Below are 22,307 nucleotides of genomic sequence, written 5' to 3' on the forward strand. Positions count from 1 at the left end.
GAGGGTTTAGCACGTGCCGATAGACGCCTTCGTGCCGGTCATTCCGCTGAAAACGGTCGCCGTTGTTTGACCTTTGGAAGCGGAAATCTGTTGTGAAAACGGTTACCGGTTTAGCGGTCGTTGTTGTCAGCAACCCCTATTTTGTAAGAGTCACCTGATGATACGTGCACTATGCTCCATCGTGGTACTTTTACTTCGGTTACTTACGCTTATTAAAGATTTCGATTTAAAGCTTTCGTGACTGCAGGGATTCATCCTCTTGGTTCTTTCGGTAAAGTCACGTAGAATAGAAATAATAAAATAATAAAAATAAAACATAATAAAATAATTATCACGACCTAATGTGGTACCAATTTATTAAATATTGTCCTCCACTTTCCGTGAGTGCAAATTTGCCCATTCTCAACAGTTGATGTGTTCTGCATGCGTGCTCTAATTCATCATATGTATATGAGGTGAGGCCATTTGGCTGATCTGACCGTTTTTCGTGTCGTAAAACCTTCCACCATCCGACATAGCGATGCCGTTAAGTTCTAAGGTTGTCGTTCTTCTCTACACGAAAATAACACGTTTTCGTCCATCAGCATATTAGTCTTCGAATATTTATATTCGTACTCTTGAATAACTGTTAGCCAGCAGTATTTGTTTTGGCAAGTAAACTCTGAAGTGGCTTCGACCCACCCTCTGAGTCTGGTAAGCAGTGAGGCTTGGTGTAAATCCAGCAGCATCTAATAAGCCTGGCTCGACTAATGGGACCCAGACGGTCTAAATCCATTCAGAGTTAGCTAACCAATAGACATTCTGTGGATATGTTTGGGATAACGAATTGGCATGTTCTGTTTACGTGACAAACCTCACTGATTGGCTATGTCGGGTGGTGACGAGTTTAACGACACATTTAAATTCACGCGATCTAACCCCAAAACAATCCCATATTATTAACATCATACATGTTAATTGATAATTGGTTTTTTACCCTTCTATCTGGCAACAAAACTGACACCTTTTTTACAAGGAGTCATGTTTACATAGACCACAATACCTGCAGTCATAATGCAAACAAAAAACATAACTCTGATCATGTGCACTGTCCTTGAAGTTGATTGGTCCACACCCGAGACAATCAACTTCAAGGACAATGCACATTATCAGAGTTATGTTTTTTGTTTGCATTATGACTGCAGGTATTGTGGTCTATGTAACCATGACTCCTTGTAAAAAAAGGTGTCAGTTTTGTTGCCAGATAGAAGGGTAAAAAAACAATTATCATATTTTTACTGGCAAATGAGGTTCCAATCGTGTAAATCATACATGTTCACAGAAGTAAAAATGTTCCGATGAATTTTCAAATATTTTCAAATCCGAGGCTGCGGTGACACCTGGTGGTACAAACTGAAACGGCAAACATTCGTTCACAAAAGCATTGGTCGTTGCTTTGCCACAATAATGAGATACGATATATCGCAATAACGATACGAATCGTATCGTTATTTGCGCAAAATATCGTGATATGATGATTATCGTTTGTTTCATCTTATTTTCTCGTGTGATGACGATTGTTTTGTTCATTTTCGTTTTCAAGATTTTCCTGGTCACATTTACGAAATAATATTTGTTCCGAATACATTTGATTTTATCCATTAGTGCTTTCGACCGCGTGGCGGTAATTGCTGGCAACATGCGTTATAAGCTATTATACATTGTGAAGTCGTAACGGGTAGAAGATACCTACAGTAGGCTTACGTTTGTTGAGTTATCTACAGTTCCAGAACACCAGAATTTCAAGGCTACGGGGAACTTAAATTCCGTAATGTTTTTAGAATTGGTGATGATTATTGAAATCCCTCACCCGTGGGCATGGCAGCCGTCCCCTGGCATGCCAAGGGATGCTGCTTAAACGGTTGTGCTTTCGCTGCGTTGTCCCCACCTGAAGACGGACGCCCGAAACGTCGTGATTTAATTGAGTTGTTTTCATTTTTAATTAATTTTATTTTTTACCTACGTGACTTTACCGAAAAAAACAAAGAGTATGTGATAACCATTTGATATTCGTTGGTTATCAAATTAATAACTATAATTAGCCACGTAAATAAATACTTGCGGCTAAATATGTTCCACCTAATGTGGTACCAATTTCTGTTATGGCCCATGAACCAGTTGTGAAGATAACGCAAAACCATCTTCTCTTTGGCTTTCGATGTCGCTGTGCTGTTAAGAGCCTCTTGACTCGATGTAAGCCCTTTCCGACTCGTCACCCCCACTAGGGCCTAGAACTGATTCTGTTGTCCATGTAAACAGTCACAGAATAATAATAACAATGAAACAAGAAGACGAACATTTACTTGACTTGGATACGAGACGACAGTCAGTTTCTGCATTCATAATAGAGTTTTTGGGGGTTAGATCGCATATTTAAGCGATCTTACCCTAAATACCTCTATTATTGATGATATGGGTCGTATTGGTGTACGGTGCTATTTCTGCAATATTTGACTGTCTTTTCTTGGATTTTCTGTTTGCACATAGTCACTTTAAGATGTTTTCTTGTTCATGTTTTTGTTTTTTTTTTGTTGCGGTTGCACCCGATTCAAGAGCCGGATGGCTCACAGGGCTATGCCTAATACATAAACTTGAAACTTGAACTTGAAACTTGATATGGGTCGCGAAAGCCTACGTGTTAAGTTTCTGCATTAATCAATATCGGGCTGACAGTATGTTATGTAAGTAGTGTATGCAACACACCATTGAGAATTATTGATTGTGCCGCGTTAATATTCCTGTACAAGACCTTTGTTAATCCACTGCTGGATGAGCACCACCCCACCCCGAGGCGGGTCGTGGGTGGTTCTTTGACCATACTTCGCCACGCAGGTCAAGTGCTTGCGGGAAAGAGGCCTTCCTCCAGCAACGGAGTGAAAAAGGGGGCCGCAAATAGATGAACGCGTACATCGCGGGTTTTAACGGATCATTAATAATGCAAACTCTACACAGTAGATAGCTCATTGATGTGGCTATAAATAGATGCTGGTAGAGGGGTGCAGTGCAGCATCATCTCCATTGTCCTGACCCCCCCACTCCTCCCTCAACCTTCACTGGACCAACGTGGTGAAGCATGGTCAATATATCACGCGAGGCGTCTGGAATACCCTCACATCCAGCAGTGCAACAACATCTCTATTGTTCTGAACTCCCCCCCCAACTCCTCCCTCAACCTTCACTGGACCAACGTGGTGAAGTATGGTCAAAATATCACACGAGGCGTCTGGAAGACCCTCACATCCAGCAGTGGAGCGACAACACGCGCTTCTCCGTATACGCGGCCAGAGGGTGGATGGATAAGGCAAGCAAGTCCGGAATGCATCGCCAGGTTGATTACCTGCTGTGCATCGAGATTAGCGCGGTTGGCTACGTACGGTGCTAAGGAAGTTCTACATGCATGGTACTGTGCCGGTAGGTGGCAGTACAGCAAATTGGTTTACCGCTGAGTTTTGAGCGTTCTCCTCTCGCACTCGTTAGATTTCTCCAGGATCCGTGCGTTTCAGTAGCCCCCCCCCCCACCTACCAAATGCCCAGTGCCGGATGAAGCTAGTGCGGGGCCTGTAGCATGTTATCAAGGGACCCTAAATAAATAAATAAAACACGTAAATATTAAAAGACAATTTTTATTTGCATAGTAAAGTAATTGTATTTTTAAAATTTGCTATACAGCCAGATAATACGACAAATCGCTAACATTAAACACCCAGTCGTTCAAAAAAATGTTTAAGTAAGTATAGTACTATAGTAATAGAGCAAGTGCAGAATCACTGAACCGGAATTTATATCTTGAAAGCGCTGGGCCCTTGAAAGTGTGGGGCCCGTAGCATATGTAGCTACTTTTGCTACTAAGATAATCCGGCACTACAAATACCTAGTAAAATTAACATATTTTAAACAATACTCACTGCCCTAAAACCTCACGTGAGATTCCTCACGTTATTGTCAGGATATGGTGATACAGTATATGTAATTACATATACAGTTTAACTCGTAGGCTTTCCCGACCAAGATCATCCATAGTACAAGTTTTTTTTGGGTGAGATCTCGTAAATATAAATGTCGTTAAATCCGCCACCACACGACACAGCCAATTAGTAAGGTTTGTCACGTAAACAGAACGTGCCAATTCGTTACTCGTGTAGTGGGTTCCACGCAGGCACACACTGGAACTTGGAGGCAACATGTTTATTCTCACACCCCAACAGGGTAACTACATGAACGTACAACAGGTTAACTCGACCACAACGGGGTAACTACATAACCGGGTCAGTCAGTAACACACTGCCTGACCCACGATGCCGAGCGTAAAGACCGAAGACCGAGGAAAGAAGAGACGTAGCACCGACGGGTTGATTCCAGAAGACAGCCTCGATCGGCTCTCGGGACCTCCCTTTTATGCCCCTGAGCTTGGTCTGGCTCCGCCCTCGGCCACGCCTCCTTCTAGATCCTACTTGAAGGTTCTGGGCTATACACCACGTGTCCCTCTCATTATCCTGTCCTGGTCACGTGCCCTCTCTGGTTCACCCAGACTGCCACGTCCTCAACTGCCCTCTCTCTGACATTCACCAGAAGCATGCCCTCTAGGGCCCCCTTCCGTGCCATACACACTCTGGTGCCAGAGATAGGCTCTAAGACGCACAGTTGCACTATTCTTACAGTAGCTGGCGCTTAACGCCGGTGTGACTCAATATGCGTCACTTCACTAGTACAGCAAACCGGTGTATTGGAGAGCAAATCCACAACATTTACAATCTGAGTACGATGTTTCGCCAGTAATTACAACTAGCATGATCAGGCGGACAGCTAGACATGGAAATACAAAAAAAAACTTGTCTTACACATGTACAGTACTATACAGAGTGTTTTTTTGTCAATCTACTGCTGGATGAGGCCCTCTTCACGTTCTGCGGGGCGTGGAGGTTATGTGTCCATACTTCATCAGACTGCACTCTTTGACGATATCCGTTTGCAGAGATGGGACTACCCACACTTTGCCCCCACCACAGGGTCTTCCGATCGCCCAACTGGTATTCCCGTTTATACTGGCGAGTTCACAGGCGAAAGATGAAGTGGGAAGAAGAAGAAGCAGCAGACACAACTGCCGCGCCAGGAGATCGGAAGAGAACCAGTGACCCGCGGATTGCGAATCCAGTCTGCTGACCATTACACCACAGCAGCATCCTGCATGTATGATGTATGTATGATGTATGTATGATGTATGTATGATGTATGCATGTATGATGTATGTATGATGTATTTATGTATGATGTATGTGTGATGTATGATGTATGTATGTATGATGTATGTATGATGTATGTATATATGTATGATGTATGTATGATTGATTTATGTATGATGTATGTGTGATGTATGATGTATACATGTATGATGTATGTATGATGTATGTGTGATGTATGATGCATGAATGATGTTTGTATGATGTATGTATGTATGATGTATGTATAATGTATGTATGCATGATGTATGTATGTATGATGTATACATGTATGATGTATGTATGATGTATACATGTATGATGTATACCGCCGTCGGCTACGTGCGGTGCGAAAGAAGTTCAGCAAACGTAACACAGAGTTTCGTTTAATTGAAGAGACGGTCAAAAAGTTGTGAGAGTAAGGCAGCGTGTCACCTCACACGCTGGGACCGCATCCCAGTGGCCACCTGCTGTTTCCTGTCCCGTGGTCACCTTTCAGGAGGTGGGGGGGGTGTGGCGATAGGGGTTGAGGTCCGGTGCCTTTCCACTTCATCCAGGGACCCCCCCCCCCCCCCGGTGCCTGGCTTGGTGTCCGGTGGGATCACGGCGGAGGAGTTGACATGTAAACACGACAGTTGTTTCTGCCGTCAGCTCGGCGGTGACATCTGCGAGCGGTGTTTGTTTGAAGCGGATTCAGGAGCGGGGGGGGTTGCACGCTCAGAAAGATGTGCGCGCTGCTCAACACCGTCACGTTTAAAATAGCCTGCACTTTGTATGCTACGTAACGGATTCGAATGCATGTAATATACATTGTATGCTAAATATTACATCGTGGTGCATTTAATATACATTATGTACGACGTCGTATTCGACTGCGTTATTTATCATGAAAGCTTCATCGGGGTTTGATAATAAAATAATAAAAATCCGGAGGGTCCCGCAATGGGATGTTTGGCCAATCTCACATTTAGTAATTCATTGTTTTCGGAGGAATTGCCGAATATCCGAAGAAAACTCGATCATCACACTCGTAGGTCCGTACAGACAGGTTCAAGATCCCGCTTGTTCTACCGCCATCTGCTGGTCACCTAGCAGCACAGCGGCTCTGGGAGTTTCACACATTCCGTTTATTCCTCGTCTGTTCACAGCAGTCTCTATAGACAATATAATTGTGCTTCGGGGACAGGTCATTGTGGACTATTTAAAGGGACGTCAATGACCTATCTAATCGCCTCCCACAGCGTAGAGGAGCATGTCTGCAGGCATTATTCATGACTGATCAATGCGTGTGATTTGTAATTGTTGTTTATCTGCAACCCTTTGTCTATCCACTGCAGGAGGAAGACCTCCCCCTGCAGCCACCATCTCTCACGCTCCTGCGATGTAACAATCCACCCCCCGCCGCCTTGAATGAGTTCGAAAAGGGCTCCTGGTGACAGCCATCTGGTTCCTAGGGAGTTGCAAGGATGTGCCTGCAACACTGATTAATCCGACAGATCATCTGTTGATAATTGGGTGATGAAAGCCTATGACATCACTCTCTGTGTATTACCACCAGTTACGTGGCGACATTCTCAGAGTTTTGTTCATCTTGACCGTCGATTCAGCTTTACAATTCGTATGTCGCATTTAAAAGCCACGACTGAAATAGCCGATGCAGTTGTTGGCTCTTAGGGCATGGGCCGAAGGAAGGAGCTGAATCGAGGGAGGGCTTCTCATATCTCGAACAGCCGTGGACACGCCACCAAACGTAATCCGACCCTGGTCTCACCATGGTTAACACTGACAGAAAGTACTGTGATGAAGAAGGCTTGTCCCACCTGAAGGGCTTCTCTCTCCCACGTATATATAACAAAAACAAAGATTCCCCGCATAGCCTTTAATAGACTGTTGGGGCAAGTGCAACCCATCAAGTGGGTGGGTGGCCAGCACCGCACCTGGCCACCTTTGCCTCGCAACATTTGAATGAAGGCTGAGTCAACCTAGGTGAGGCCCAGAACCGGTTCAGACACTCGTCCCCGATGTTGGCCGTGAAAGGGAATCGAACACGGTTCGCCGGGTTCGTAGCGCAGCGCGCTAACCAATGCGCCACCACTCCCCACATATACGCACGTAGACCCATAACGTTGTACGCAATTTACAGAGCGATGTTGCTGATGCTGCTGCTTATGCTGCTCCTGCTGCCACTGCTCTTCTTGCCTACGCTGCCCGGGAAGCACGTGTCAGCGACCCTCCTCGCCGTCTTTAATTTATCGCTATTCGGAATGCACTTTTGTCGAGGATGTTTAGATGTCGAAGAGAGAGCCGCGTGTTGACACGACGAGGCTGGCGGCGATGGAGGAGGAGGAGGAGGTGCCGGAGGAGGAGGAGGATGATGTTGAGCTGGCTTCAACGTCCACAGAGAAGGGCACAGGTGGCGCCGCGGTCCTGCTAGGAGGGCGCAGCTGCGGATGTCCTCGCATCGCGAAGTGCGAACTATGCAAACAAAACGCGCTCGGTGGCCAGCAAAATATGAAAAGCAGAATCGAGATGAAAAGGCACCCCACCCCTCCCTCCCCGGCAGAGAGACGCAGGTTCACACGCAGCAGAGCTTTGCTGATGTTCGGTTCGCTCGTTCGGACAGAGTCGGGAGGCTTTTTAAATCCTTTATATTAAGTTCACTTGCTTGCTTGCGCGCTTACGACCGTGCAAATTTTTCGGTCGTTTTTAACCCACTTCCCGTGATCCAATCGAGCTGACATTTTGAACACAGACTCGTTGTGCGTGACAATTTATTTTCGTGAAAAAAATTCCAAAATTTTCCACTTTTTAGGAAAAAAAGAAATTTCATATTTAATTTAAAATACCAATGTGATAAAAATGAAACTCTTACTCAAGTAAAACAGAAATGAATAATAAAATAAAACCGATGCCACGCATATAAAGGATTTATAGTGAAAAACTTTGTTTTTACGGGTTAATTTTTTAACCCGCTCCCCGCTCCGGCGATTTCTTTGCATAAACAATCTCCGCACACGCTCCACACCCACCCACCCAGAGCCTGTCCGCGAAACGTTCCATTTATTTTTTAATTCTCAGCGCCGCGCCGCAATCACTCTGCGGAAGGGCTATTGCCTGAAACGTCAGCTGTTTTATATTCGTTCCACATTCGGGGCAGTGATTTACTGACCAATGCGTTGAGTTGTTGTTGTTATTCGTACTTGTGCACAACGGCCAACGCAGTGGCAATTTATTTTTTGGTATAGTTTGCATGGCCTGTGAGCGTTTGAGCAGCTAGGTATGAGAACTTGTACACTACTTATGCATGTACTACAGCCCTGTTATCAATCCACTGCCGGATGAAGGGCTTGCCCATGCTACGTGGGGACGTGGGGGTAATTTGACCATACTTCACCACGCTGGTCAGTGCGGGTGGGTGAACGGGGCACACTCGGGACCGCTTCGGATATCAGGTGCCGCTCATGTCAGCCTTGGCTGAGAATCTCACTCAGCTGGCAGAGATCGTAGCGTAGAGCCACAACCGGTGTGCCACCAGTCCACGTATCATAAATTGCCTTCTTAAAAACACCAACTGTCCCAATGCCTTTCTTGTAATGTTGTCTTCCATACAACGAGGATTGTTTTTTTGTTAATCACAGAACGTAAAATCTGGTGAAATGAACAAGGCACCCTGCCCTTACCCGGTTGATTCCTCACTCGGGTAACATCTACGCCGCCGATTTAAAGCTTTCGTGACTGCAGGGATTCATCTTCTTGGTTCTTTCGGTAAAGTCACGTAGAAGGGAAGTAATAAAATAATAAAGATAAAACATAATAAAATAAAATAATATAATAAAATAAAATAGTAAAATAAAATAATATAATATAAATAATAAATAATATAATATAATTTTATTTTATTATGTTTTATCTTTATTATTTTATTACTTCCCTTCTACGTGACTTTACCAAAAGAACCAAGAAGATCTACGCCGCCCTTGCTGTCATCGCGGATGATGAAATCAGACTTGTGAGTGGTGACTGAGGTTCTAGTTTCAGACTGCCCTACTACTGTGGTTGGGTGGGGGGAAAATACTAATTTATTCAAAGTATTAATACAAGTTCAGAATGAAATTAAAATAAAAAAAATGTAGTTTTCTTCCTCTTTTAATATATATTTTCAAAATCCCAAATATTGTTTTTCCTGCAATGAGTTTCGGACCTTCTGATGAGCGCGCGTGCCGGTTTCTTTCTCCGCGCTATCGTCGTCGTTCTCATTATTATTGTTTTGTTCCTCTTTGTTAGCGACCACTCTGCAGGTGGTGTTTTCGGGTGGAAGGCGTCGCCAGGAATGCCCCCGAACAAAGGGGACACGTGCAAGGAGGGACACCCGAGAAAGGGGTTCTCGCCGCCTGGGAGCCTGCAGATCCCACGCGACGATAGCGCGCCTACAGGTGCGCAGCCGAACACGTACGTGCGTGTGTATGTATGTTGAACTTCTTTCGCACCGTACGTAGCCAACCGTGCTCCTCGGAGGTGCGGGGGGCGGGGGGGGACAACACAAACTAAACATGAGGAGGAGCCGCCGCATCTCTACAACCTCCCCGGGCTCCCCCTCTCTCGCTCCCTTCACAAAGACAAAGATCCCCCCCCACCCCGTATAGCCTGTAGGGGCAAGTGCTGTTAGCGAGCACCTATGAAGGCCGTAACGTCACACGAGGGGGTTGGTGGCCAGCACCACGCCCGACCGCCTTTGTCTCTCCAGTGGCGATGTTCACACCACACCAGGTACTCATTTCAGGCTGAGTCGGCCTAGGGGAGGCCCAGAACCTGGCTCAGATATTCGTCACTGATGTTGGCCGTGAGTGGGAATCGAACTCGGGACGTCGGGTTTGTAGCGCAGTGCGTTAACCGCCGTACCACCGCTCCCTTCACCCACACAAGCGCGTTCCCTCTCGATCGCCCTCCCTGCCCACTGACCACATCCACAGCCAGCCCTGTAGGGTCTGGGGACAGGTGGGCCAGGGAAGAGGGGGTGGGACTGGCTTAAGTGGGTCCCGTGTGTGAGTAGTTGCCACGTTTTCAGTGGGGCTCAAATCTAAGTGAGTCCCATGTGTGAGTCCCATGTGTGAGTAGGTCCCATGTGTACGTCTCCCGTGTTCCACGCGTAAGTGGTTCCCAAGTTTTCAGTGGGGCTCATCTCTAAGTGAGGATCCCATGTGTGAGTGGGTCCCATCAGTAAGTGGGTACGAGAATCTATTTTAAGGAAATATAAACGCGAATCTTGAGGCTCTGACATGTGTTCATGTAAGATATATGGCATAGTGTTATAGGGTATTGACCATTTTGCAGATTCTACACTGACCAGCATTGTGGTTCTCGCTGTTAAAATAGACATTGGAGTATATTATATGCTGTATTGTATTATATGAGGCAATCACTTTGTGATGGAACAATATGATAGCAGAATTCTGTGAATCGAATTGCCATACTATTTCAATCCATATCTTGAAATATGTTTATCCATCATAACTCGAGAACCAACTGTAATTGAAGGATCGCCAACACACCAAAACATATATATTTATTATTATTATATACTTTCCAAGATGCAGGGTTTTTTATCACATGAAATGGCCTTACTTGGACAACAGATAAAGCCGGTCAATTGGTTAGTTGGGACCGCGAGCTCATCATATACTGACGAATGGCTGAATCACAACATCTATCTGAGCATCACCAACTACCATTGATTTCTTAAAAGATGTTTATTTGTGTCATCGTTATACCACATCACGAGGAATGATCCCGATCTCGCCGGATCTCTAAAGCTAGCTGCGCAGGGTTGAGACTTGATAGGTGTTATAGGCTGTGGGGTCACGTGGTGGGCAGCAGTGGCCATTGTTGTGCCGTAGTTATAATGCACTCCGCGCTCCGACCCACGCCTGCAATGAGGAGCACGGTAAAGTGTGATCAAACAACCTCTCGACACGGTGTGAGGAGGCGTTCATCCATCAGGGGATTGACAAAGTGTCCTACAGTGTCGCGTGTGCTCTGTGCATAACACGGGGAGCGGTGGCGCAGCGGTTAGCACGCTACGCTGCAAACCTGGCGACCGGAGTTTGAATCCCGCTCACGGCCAACACCGGTGAGGATGATCTGAGCCGGTCTTTCGTCTTCGTTCGGTGCACTCAGCCTTAAATGAGTACCGAGTGCACCAGTGTCAATGCCTTGGTTTGAAGCTTTCGTGACTGCAAGGATTCATACTCTTAGGTTTTTTCGGTAAAGTCACGTAGGTAAAAAATAAAATGAATTATTATTTCTATTATTTATTATTCATTTAATTTTTTACTTACGTGACTTTACCGAAAAAACCTAAGAGTAGTGTCAATACCGCCACTGGGACGACGAAGCGGTCTGGTGCTGGCTACCCCTTGCCCCGTGAGCCGTGCCGGGCTTCAGAGGTGCCCCAAAAAGTCTGATATGGCGAACAGGGGAATTTTTGCCCCGTCTTTTTTTTATATATAAGTGGCTATCAAAATCTTCTTGGTTCTTTCGGTAAAGTCACGTAGAAGGGAAGTAATAAAATAATAAAAATAAAACATAATAAAATATTACTTCCCTTCTACGTGACTTTACCGAAAGAACCAAAAAGATGAATCCCTGCAGTCACGAACGCTTTAAATCGAAAAATGGCTATCAAAAGTTGCATGACCAAACTGGATGACATTTTCATCGTACTCATGCCGTTATAATGGCGCGATCGATGACATTGTTGTAGGGATAAATATATTGGGTCATAAAATGCAGCAATGTGTTTTCCTTACGATGTTTGATTTCATTGAGGTTACGCATTCAGTGCAGATCAGCTTTTAAAAAAAAAGAAGGGGAAAAAAACCGAACCATTTTTCTCGCTAATCATTTGATTCCTGGGTGGGTCAAAAGTCAAGAGCACTCGTCTCGCGAACGAACGCGCGGTGCAATGGTTTCAAACACGGGCACACTCAATTAAAAACAAGTGTCCCCGTGCGCTTTGAATTTCACTCCCGAGAGCTGTACCCCGTCAAAATCCGTCCGCTTACAACAAATGGTATTATTTGGTATTATTATGAATTATTATGGTATTATTTACCGAGAGGATGCACCCTGCTCCTCGGCAAACACCTGCGATGGGCCGCGTGGAATGCGATCGGGTACTGCAGCCGAGGCGAGCGTTGTCTTTTCTTGCTAATTCTTTCCCATTGCCCGCAAAAAAACACACAGCTGTGTATCCGTCTTACGTTCCCATCCCCTTTGTGCGTGTGCGCGTGTGTTCGGCCGGATCGAAGGGGCTAAACGGGCGCGGCACGGGCTAGAGAAGAGATGAAGTGATGTGGTACAGGAGGACGTGGAGCTGAGTGGACTTGCCGATGACTGGTACCAGCGGTGTCAAGATCGGCCGCTGTGGAGAAGGCTCGTGAAGGACGCTACTGGGCAGTTGGAGGCAGTCGCCCTCCAACAACAACGGAGGGCGGGGGAGCGACGCTCACAACAACGAGCGGAGCGCCGGGTGGCTAAAGCACAGCAAGTTGGCACAGTAGGGGGCACAGGTGGTGCATCAGCCAGTCATCTCGGTCATCTCGGTCAGTCGACCCGTGGCACCTGGGTCTGCCCCGTGACCTCCTGCCAGCGGGCGTTCGACACTCCACGTGGCCTCAAGGTGCACATTGCCTGGCACAAGCATCGTGGTGACGTCACCGCCACTTAGTGGTGAATGGCGCTTGTTGTTGTGTGTGTGTGAGTGTGTCTCTCCCCGCGCACCACCTTCAAGTCCCCGGAAGCTTCTGTGCTCCGCTGCCCCGCTGTCGGGGGTTGCGTGGGGGGTGGGTGGGTGGGTAGGAGGGGGTGGTGTTGATGTGACCGGTAACCCGCCACGACGCTTGGAATGTGTAACACACGCGACCTGAAAGTCGGATTAGTCTGCCGGTGCTTGGGACAGCTGTTTGCCACACACGGCGCCCGGAGGGGGTCGCTGTGCCCTGCGCCGCAGTTTGCTTGACGCAGAGTCGCATGGTCTCCAAAGCCACGTGTTGGCATTGGTGGTGATTTGGTGGTGATGCTGGCTCATTTTTCCAGGTGGCGGGGGGGGGGGGGGCTAATGCAGAAATTTATTTTTGGGCCATCTCTCCCGACCCCCCAATCGATGTTTAATCTCATCGTGAGCTGACAGAAGGTAAGATGTATAAATATAGAGGTAGAAATGAGTAGAACGTGGACAGAACGATTGAGGTGGTAATGAGACGGATGGAGAGAAGGTACCTGACAGAGGAGACGGAGAAGCAGCGAGATAAGAGATGTGCAGACACAAGACAGACGTAGTGAGACGAGCGAAAAGAGTTGCGGACAAGAAAGATTCATTCACGTGTCGATGGTAATTGTGTTGTTTTTTAAATCCTTTATATTAAGTTCGCTTGCTTGCTTGCGCTCTTACGACCGTGCAAATCTTTCGGTCGCTTTTTAACCCACTTCCCGTGATCCAATCGAGCTGACATTTTGCACACAGACTCGTTGTGCGTGAAAATTTATTTTCGTGAAATTTTTTTTCCTAAATTTTACACTTTTAAGGATTTTTTTTATATTTAATTACCAATTGCTTAATGGTGGCAGGCAATCATCTGACCCATAGGTGGCAGCCATCTCAAGCCAGAGGACGAGAGGACTCTAGCCGCCCGTTTCAAAGACCAATGTGGGCTGGGTTGTGGCCCATTGAACACGCATATAAAGGATTTATAGTGAAAAACTTTGTTTTTACGGGTTAATTTTTTTAATGTCAATTCGTTTTTCAATTCGAGTTGCTATTTGGTACATCCCCAATTTCCCCATGAAATGGAGGCCCCTGAGCCTCTTGGAGCCCTTCGCTTTTCTTCTTCTCAGTCTCTGTGTTGGCACAAATGTTATGACCACGATATCACAAGCATCTCGGTGGCACAGGGGAGCATAGAAGGTTCCAAGTTACAGTCCCCATCGGCGGTCGACTCAGCCCTTCTTCGTCTCACTGCGGGTTGGTAAAATAAGGACCACATTGTGGGAAGTCAACAGTGGCTCCACTTCGGAAATGCGACCACATCCTTCTTCGCCCTCCCTTAGTAACACGCACGGTGAAGTATGGTCAAACAAGTCACCTTCACCGATAGGGCACGTGAGGCTGTTGTTTGGCAACGAATCGACAAAGGGCTGTAAGTTAATTTACTGTAATGCAATCGTCGGAGTTATTTTAAAATTGTAATTTGTGCAATGGGTTGAATTTAATACGCTTATATGTTTTTAAAAAAATTCGATTTCCGATATCTTTTAATGCATCAGATTGCACTTATATCTATATATAAAACACATGTTCCAATGAAGTAAATATACCTCCGTACGAAATTTTGCTGATTTTTTAGATGGCACTTTGTATTCAAAATACGACACGGTTTGTATTTCACAAGCAGCCTTCGAAATGCCACGGTTGTGCTTGGTTCCATCAGAAACTCGGGGCTTGTTTATCGCCAGAATCCTCATCAAGAAAATTATCTGGCGATGCTGCGTCGGCGGTGGTGCCAAGCACAAATAACGGCAATAAAAACTGAGCACATTTGACAATTGACACTGTGGCCTTTAAAGGACAAACATATAATAGGTAACGCTCTGGGCAATGACCCTTCTTTGTAGCACACACATTGTGCTATCATGTATGTGCCATGAGGAAGGGTCATTGGCCGAAACGTCAGCTATTTAACATATTTCCCCTCTTTTGAAGCCACACTGTTATTGACGAATGTGTTAAGTTTTTTTGAAACCGAATCAAGCTCGCACCTGCACAGACCATCACTCCCGCCGGCATCTGTAAACAAAACGCCTGAATTTTTTCCCTGGGACCAATCACTTCGGCTTATGTCAATGACACAGCATTCCTAGGACAATATAAATAGGAATCCAAAGCTGGCTTGGAGCAAAAATTTGAATTCAGCTTTCTTGGTGTCAACGTCCACGTCCTCTCGCCTCTTCCTCAACGAGAGGTACCTAACCCACGCGTCTGACTGCAAGCGAAAACATTTCGTTGAAATGGTCCGAGTGGATGTGAACCGTTCAGGGTGCCCAATTTGCACGTTGGCCAATGTTTGCTTCTTCGGCGAAAAAAATGCGCCGACGTCCTCATCACCAACAACGCTTAAAACCCGCCAAGGTCGGCGCGTCTCGGACTATGCTCCGTCAAGACGTCAATCCGGGGGTCCGGGACATCTGTGAAACGAACCCGTTTTTGTTGTTGTCGTTGTCGCAGGTTTTCAACCGCCGGCGAGATGAGTCCTTCCCTCGCTCGGGGCGTCGTGATCTGGGCGGCCGTGTGCGCCGCAGTTTGCGCCGCGTGGCCGCAGGACGACTGCTCGCCGGCGAGGTCGCCTCGGCCCCGACCGGCGTCCCACGGCACGCGGCCGGCGCGTCCCAGATCGTCCGCCGCGGAGAGGTCCAACGACGCGGCCGTGCCACCGGCGGCGGAGGGCGACGGCGTCGCGGCCGCCGGCGAGAGGACGGGCAGTGGCCGAGGGCCCAACCGACACAAGATACACGGCCGCTTCAACATGGACACGGTGAGTATCTCTCGCGCGTGATGCCCCCCCACTCACCTTGACTGTGAATGTGTCGCCGAGCAAAGACTGGGCGGACAAATTTCCGTGGGGTTTCACTTGCGACAGTGGGGAGAAGTAGCGCTCAACGTGTTTCCGATTGATTTATTAAAGTTAGTTGAAATAATTGGGATGGGTAATGGAATGAATGCAAATTATACGTCCTTCCTATAAAAAAAACATGTTTGATTTGTGTACAGGGTGAAGGCTTATACATTCTTTATCTATTGTCAAATGATTTATTAAGGACTGAGTGATGAGATTTTGAGGTAAAATTCCTTGCACGTGACACTCTCCGTCGAGTTGTGGTTGGTATCAGGAGGCTACTGCACAGAAGGACACGGAATCACAGCGCACTATACTGGCAGTGGGCAGTGAAGAGAAACCATTTTTTTTAAGTCGGCTACATATGCAACCTAATAAAGAGATAAACACGGGTAATTGTTTTTTATTCGAATATATTACGTCTCATCCTTATTCATGGAAACCCAGTGAGCGAGGGGCCCACAATATAGTCGGAATAAGAATTCTGGAGATCGAAATTTTCGTGCATTGCCGGTGATCACGGTTTTTGCGGGCGAAGCTCGTGCGTGAAAATGTCTGAAATTGTCGTTGTGTTTGTACGCGATTACGAACGATGGGTGTCCAAGAAAAAACCTTGAGATCTCGACAAACAGCTTAATTATCCTGAACTTTGGGTTTCCTTCACAGTGGGATCTTTCAGTGAATTATTGCGTTTCTTTGCGTGGCCCATCTTGTGGTGAGAACATGCAGTGAACACTTTCAAATGTGAATTATTAAGGGTCTCGATTAACCCATGAATGGGCTGTCTAACACAAGATAAAATGTAGGTTATTCAAATATTGTGAAACACCCTTAACATATGTTACATATTAATAAAAACAACTATTCGCATATGGAAACAGACACATGTGAATGACGTATTTATCTTGCGACCATTTAAATTTAGTCGTTGAAGTTAACAAGTCGAAATACTGGCGACTGGTCAATGATTCAAAGAGCCTTAGAGTCAATTTTAATCAAATTCCTGCTCAGATGGGCACTCAGGTGGTTCTCATCTCCCATCTATAGCCCTGAGCCAGGGGAGGAAGCTCCTCGTTCCTATTGAGGAGGGCAAGTCTATCCATCGGACAACCACTGCTGACCTCCCCACAATGTGGTCCTTATTTTTCACAACCCCAGGGGGGATGATGGGCTGAGTCAGCAGGCCTACGTAGGTGAGACGATGCCACATGTATGCTCAGGATACAGGCAACAGGGTGTTGTTCATTTATCTAAGAATGGGAATTAACTTTAAATGAATGGCCAGTAGTAAGGGAGGGGCGGAGTGGTGGCACAGTGGTTAGCGCACTGTGGTATGAACCCGGTGAATTGTGTTCGATTCCCAGCCACGGCTAACATCGGGCGCTGAGAGATATCTGAACCAGTACCAAGTTTCCCCTTCACCAACTTACACTGACCAGCATGGTGAAGTATGGTCAAACAACCCCACGTGAATAACACGTGGTAGAGAGAGAGGGGCCTTCACCCAGTAGTCAGTTGACATAGGTCTGGAAATAATGTCCGCGCATAACGACAGGCACCGGGGGTGAAATGGACATGCATTATTTACAGCCTACGGTCAATCCACTGTAAAATATAATGAATAATAAATATATATGTTGCCTCTCTGCTCCTTACATACATATTGCACTCGCATTTTTGTCTGCAGACATTTGTATTAGTGACCTCTTAAAAAAAAATCTAAGCTGAAGAGCCACATTCAGCGCATCGGCGCACGCTTCCGTCGAGATAACATCCTGAATCGTTCTAGCTCGCCGTATTGCAGGGATGCCAGCTACCGTGGCGTAATTGTTAGCAACACTCGCAGGGTTCAACCCCCTGGCACGTTCCTAAAAATCTCCCCCTCCCCACCTCTTGTCTGTCCAGCCAACGCACAACGAGAATCTTTATTTATCCGATAAGCTATGGAGCTCTTTGTCGCAGATGTCCAGTTTGGAGTGGGTCAGAAAGTTACGACAGACAAACGACGCAACAAACGATCGGAGTGCAAAGTATGGGAAAGAGAAGCAAATCACGAAACATAAATGCGTAATATTTAAAAAGGATGCGACCCAAGTACAAATTGCAAAAGTAGATAAATTCCTGATTATATTTCAACAATAAATGCAAACTTGTACAAAGCAGCAAACCAACAACAACAACAGCAGCAGCAGCAGTCCCAGATCACAGCAAGACAACGACACACAGTCCCTCAATAAAGTTGCGCGTTAACACAGTCGATCGGCAGGCCGCATGCCATGGGGTAACACCTGGGTGGCTCCCACCTCTTCCAAAGACATCTGACCAACGTGGAAGAGTAGGCCAATTACCCTGTAAGAGAATAGGCTAGTTCCCTCGCTGCACGAGTCGCGACCTTGAACAAGCAATTGCAGTGTTGCGCCTTTACCTTTGCATTGCGATTTGACGAAGCGCTTGACACATTTCGATTTAAAGCTTTCGTGACTGCAGGGATTCATCTTCTTGGTTCTTTTGGTAAAGTCACGTAGAAGGGAAGTAATAAAATAAAAAATAAATAAATACAAATAAAAACATAATAAATTATAATGTTTTATTTTTTATTATTTTATTACTTCCCTTCTACGTGACTTTACCGCTTGACACGTGTTCCGGGGGGCGCGCCTTTGCGTGTCGAGCCTCCGTGTCGCGTGGTGCCAGCGTGTCGCCCCTCGGCGTAACGGTGCCGTCCCGTCGGCGTGCGTGCGAGCGCAGTGGGCCTGTCCGGGCATGGAGTCCAGGACGTGCACGAACCCCTCCGACTGCCAGGGCTGCTACGGCCTCTTCACGTGCTCGCGGACGCGACGGCTCTGCGTCCACAAGCGCGTCGCGCGCAAAACCGGTGAGAGAAGCCCGGGGGGGGGGGGGTGGGGGTGCAGAGGCCGGCGGGGAAGTTGGCAAAAGCGAGGCACGTGCAGGAGCAATCTGTCGCTTGTTCTGTCACTCGCTCTCAATGATCCCCCCCCTCGGTTCGCCCCCCCCTCTCTCCCCTCCAGCGCACTGCATGCGCCATCCCCGACGCGAAATGTTCACGCACAACAGAACAAATATATTGTTGTGTTCCAGTTCAACGTCACATATCCGACTCGCTGGGCATTGGGGGTCGAGGTGGATATATGAAAAGGGAAGATATGTGAACGTCTACAGAGAATGACAGTTATGGGCCTTTAATTGGTCAGGGCAGAAATGTAATTGCCGGATATGTGACGTTGCACTGTAACAATTAATATTAATTTAATGCATTTATCCATGAAAGCCTCACCGAGCCTCAAGATTCATTTTCAGCAGGGTCCTACATGCCAATTTCATTAATGGGGTGTTTGGCATTTGCGATACGCACTTAAATGAAATTATCAGCTACCTGTTGTCAGTATTTAAAATGAAAATGCCCGTAACCGGTGTTTGTCTTTTTTGTCGTGACAGTATTCATACCCACGTGGACACGTTCCTTTGGCTGAGTTAGACGTCGCTCCCTTTACTCTTGCATTTCATAGCAAAACAACTAAAATCTCTCGGAAAAGCCTCACTGGGCCTCAAGGTTATTCTTCAGGAGGGTTAGACACGACGATGTTTGGCTGAATCGTTTGACGGGCGCATCGGCGTGTGGAGGGAAACCCCATCACTTGTACGAAGGGAATAACATGCTGGTGAACTGTGGTCACACCGCCACCCTGACCGACGTTTCATTGGGTGGTTTTCATCCAGCAGCAGATTGACAAAGGGCTCTACATTATTTTCTAATTATTAAATTGCATCACATACATCAATCGCCATTCACGCATCCCTTGTTAATTACATTTCCACCGTTGCAATTTGAAGAATTAAAAATGTACCTCTTGAGACGGGTGACCGTAAATAACCGTGGGTGTTTTCACCTCTTCGAACGGAAGGACATCGCTGGAATTTGCTTAGAAATGAGCGCACAATCAGAAGGAGCGATGCACAGAATCAGGAATAGTACTTATGTTTGGTCGATATATTCCTGCAGCCAGACAAATCACAAACAATGTTTTGTGGAGTACAATAATGTCTGTGTAAGGGTTGTAAGCCGAGATGATCCCGTGCCTTTACGGCTGAGCTAAGCTATTTAATCATAATTTGTTGGTAACCACGTATCATTACTCAAACTCACCTCCTGTCCCCCACATCACTGCCACTCAATGGAGATATATTACATTAATACTCACTAGCACCCCATTAGGCGCATTATGTTCCATCAGCACGATGAAAGTATGACAATGACTCACGTGCCAAATATCGCACCTCTCTTGCCACACCTTTCCTGCCACATGCAAACACTCCCTACATGGGAACTGGGTTAATGTCACAGGAAGAGCAGTGGCGCACCGATTAGCGCGCTGCGACGTGAACTCGCGTGACCCGCTGTGAACCCACGTGACCCTGCTTGGATTCCTGGCCAAGGGCTCACATCGGGTCACGCTCTGGCGTGCTTTCGGGTCGTATTGTTTGGCACGATGTCCGACGTTTCACTCCGCGCGCTGGTGGCTTATTCAGCAGCTGAATGTGTTTTTCGGTGCAAGTCATAAAACAAGTCTAAGGGGCTGCAACAGCCGCAACCACGAACGCCTGCGTGCTAGTGGTGGCGGCGAGTGATATCCGAACCATTCCCCGTTTGTCTCCTTTCAACGACGCGCACGAACTAGCGTGGCGAAGTATGGTCAAACAAACCCCCATGACCAGCACGGAATGGGGAGGCCTTCATCCAATAGTAAATTAACAAATGGCTTTATGGGTGAGAGTATTATTAATCCCACATGGCAGAGAAACGCTAAAAAAATTATCGCGTTATTTTCCCTCACTCGCACAGCCGTGCACCTGAACTGACCGTGCAGCAGTAATAGCTGGCGCTATGTTTTGTTGTTAAGTCATCATAGCATGTATGCTACATACTCGCCAGCCCTACTGATTTGAGTGTAAGTTCCGCCAAGTTTAAAACTCTTTAGGGAAGAAAATGAAGACCTCACAAACCGGGAGAGGGGAGGACTGCATCTGAATGTTCTTACCTTGAGTGGTGCTTTGTTGTTGTTGTTGTTATTATTTGGCAACTGACAAAAACCTGGACTTTTGAGGACAATAGGTACCTCACCTAGAGGAGGTAATCCAGGACAGGCGACAACCCGAGGTGTGATGAATCAGCTTTGAAAATCGGCACGTGGTAAACGGGTTTAAAAAAAATTTACCCGTAAAAACAAAGTTTTTCACTATAAATCCTTTATATGCGTGGCATCGGTTTTATTGTATTATTCATTTCTGTTTTTCTTGAGTAAGAGTTTCATTTTTATCACATTGGTATTTAAAATTAAATATTAAAAAAATTCCTAAAAAGTGGAAATTTTGGAAAATAAATGGTCACGCACAACGACTCTGTGTGCAAAATGTCAGCTCGATTGGATCACGGGAAGTGGGTTAAAAAAACAACCGAAAGATTTGCACGGCCGTAAGCACGCAAGCAAGCAAGCAAGTGAACTTAATATAAAGGATTAACAAAAACGACGAGCTGGGAAAGCGAAGCACCGTCAATGTGGCAGGGCTGGTGAGTTCGATCACCGTGAGCTGTGCAGAGTTCTAACGACCACCGCTGCCCCCCCCCACCCCCTTCTCTCTCTGTGCCAGCAGGGATCTTCCAAGCGAGCCTCCTCCAGACGCGCTGACAGTCACTCGCCGCGCCTCGCTCCCTTACCTTCCCAAGGGATTTTGCGATAAACGGCAGGCGCTTGATATAATTCCTCTGCACCTCCTCCGGAGACTACTTTAAAACTACTTTTAGTTCACCAGGTACGGCCCACTTAGCTATGTAGCTCTCTTTGTCAGAAGCGAAATGGCCACAAATAATAGCTCGTCGAAGTGGTTCATCACGTGGGAATGTAAAGCAGCCAAATGCTCTAGACGCACAATTCTAAATGTGGAGAGAAAAACCGGAGTACCCGGAAAAAAACCCACGCCTCTACGGCGAGAGAGACACGCAAACTCCAAATGAACAGCAGGTGTCAGGGTCGGGATTGAACCCACGCAATCCTGTACACCAGGTGAGGTAGTTAACATCTCACCAACCGCGGCGCCTCATTCTGTATAGGTAAGCAGTAAATATGCTTACTCTCTAGTTCTTTCGGTAAAGTCACGTGGGTATAAAATGAAAGAAATCACGACAGTTTCGGGCGCAACACAAGCGTCCATCATCAGGTGGGAAAGCATGTTTTTAAATCAGTCTGCCTCAGCAGCAGACCACGCTTTCCCACCTGATGATGGACGCTTGTTTTGCGCCCGAAACGTCGTGATTTATTTGATTTTTTACCTACGTGACTTTACCGAAAGAACCAAAGAGTATGGATTCC

General features: G+C 46.6%; 1 protein-coding gene across 1 annotated transcript; it reads left to right on the plus strand.

Annotated features, from left to right (window-relative positions):
• The first annotated feature begins 9,584 nt into the window (after positions 1 to 9,584).
• Positions 9,585 to 22,062, plus strand: LOC133349592 (uncharacterized). Its single transcript, XM_061563159.1, has 5 exons — positions 9,585 to 9,687; positions 15,222 to 15,270; positions 15,534 to 15,840; positions 18,670 to 18,796; positions 21,592 to 22,062. The coding sequence occupies exons 1-5, from the start codon at positions 9,585 to 9,587 to the stop codon at positions 21,624 to 21,626; spliced, it is 621 nt and encodes a 206-aa protein (XP_061419143.1). The 3' UTR covers positions 21,627 to 22,062.
• The last annotated feature ends 245 nt before the right edge of the window (positions 22,063 to 22,307 follow it).

The sequence above is a fragment of the Lethenteron reissneri genome, chromosome 30 (assembly GCF_015708825.2).
Source record: "Lethenteron reissneri isolate LAM-NWPU_2019-01 chromosome 30, ASM1570882v1, whole genome shotgun sequence".
NCBI classification, from domain to species: domain Eukaryota; kingdom Metazoa; phylum Chordata; class Hyperoartia; order Petromyzontiformes; family Petromyzontidae; genus Lethenteron; species Lethenteron reissneri.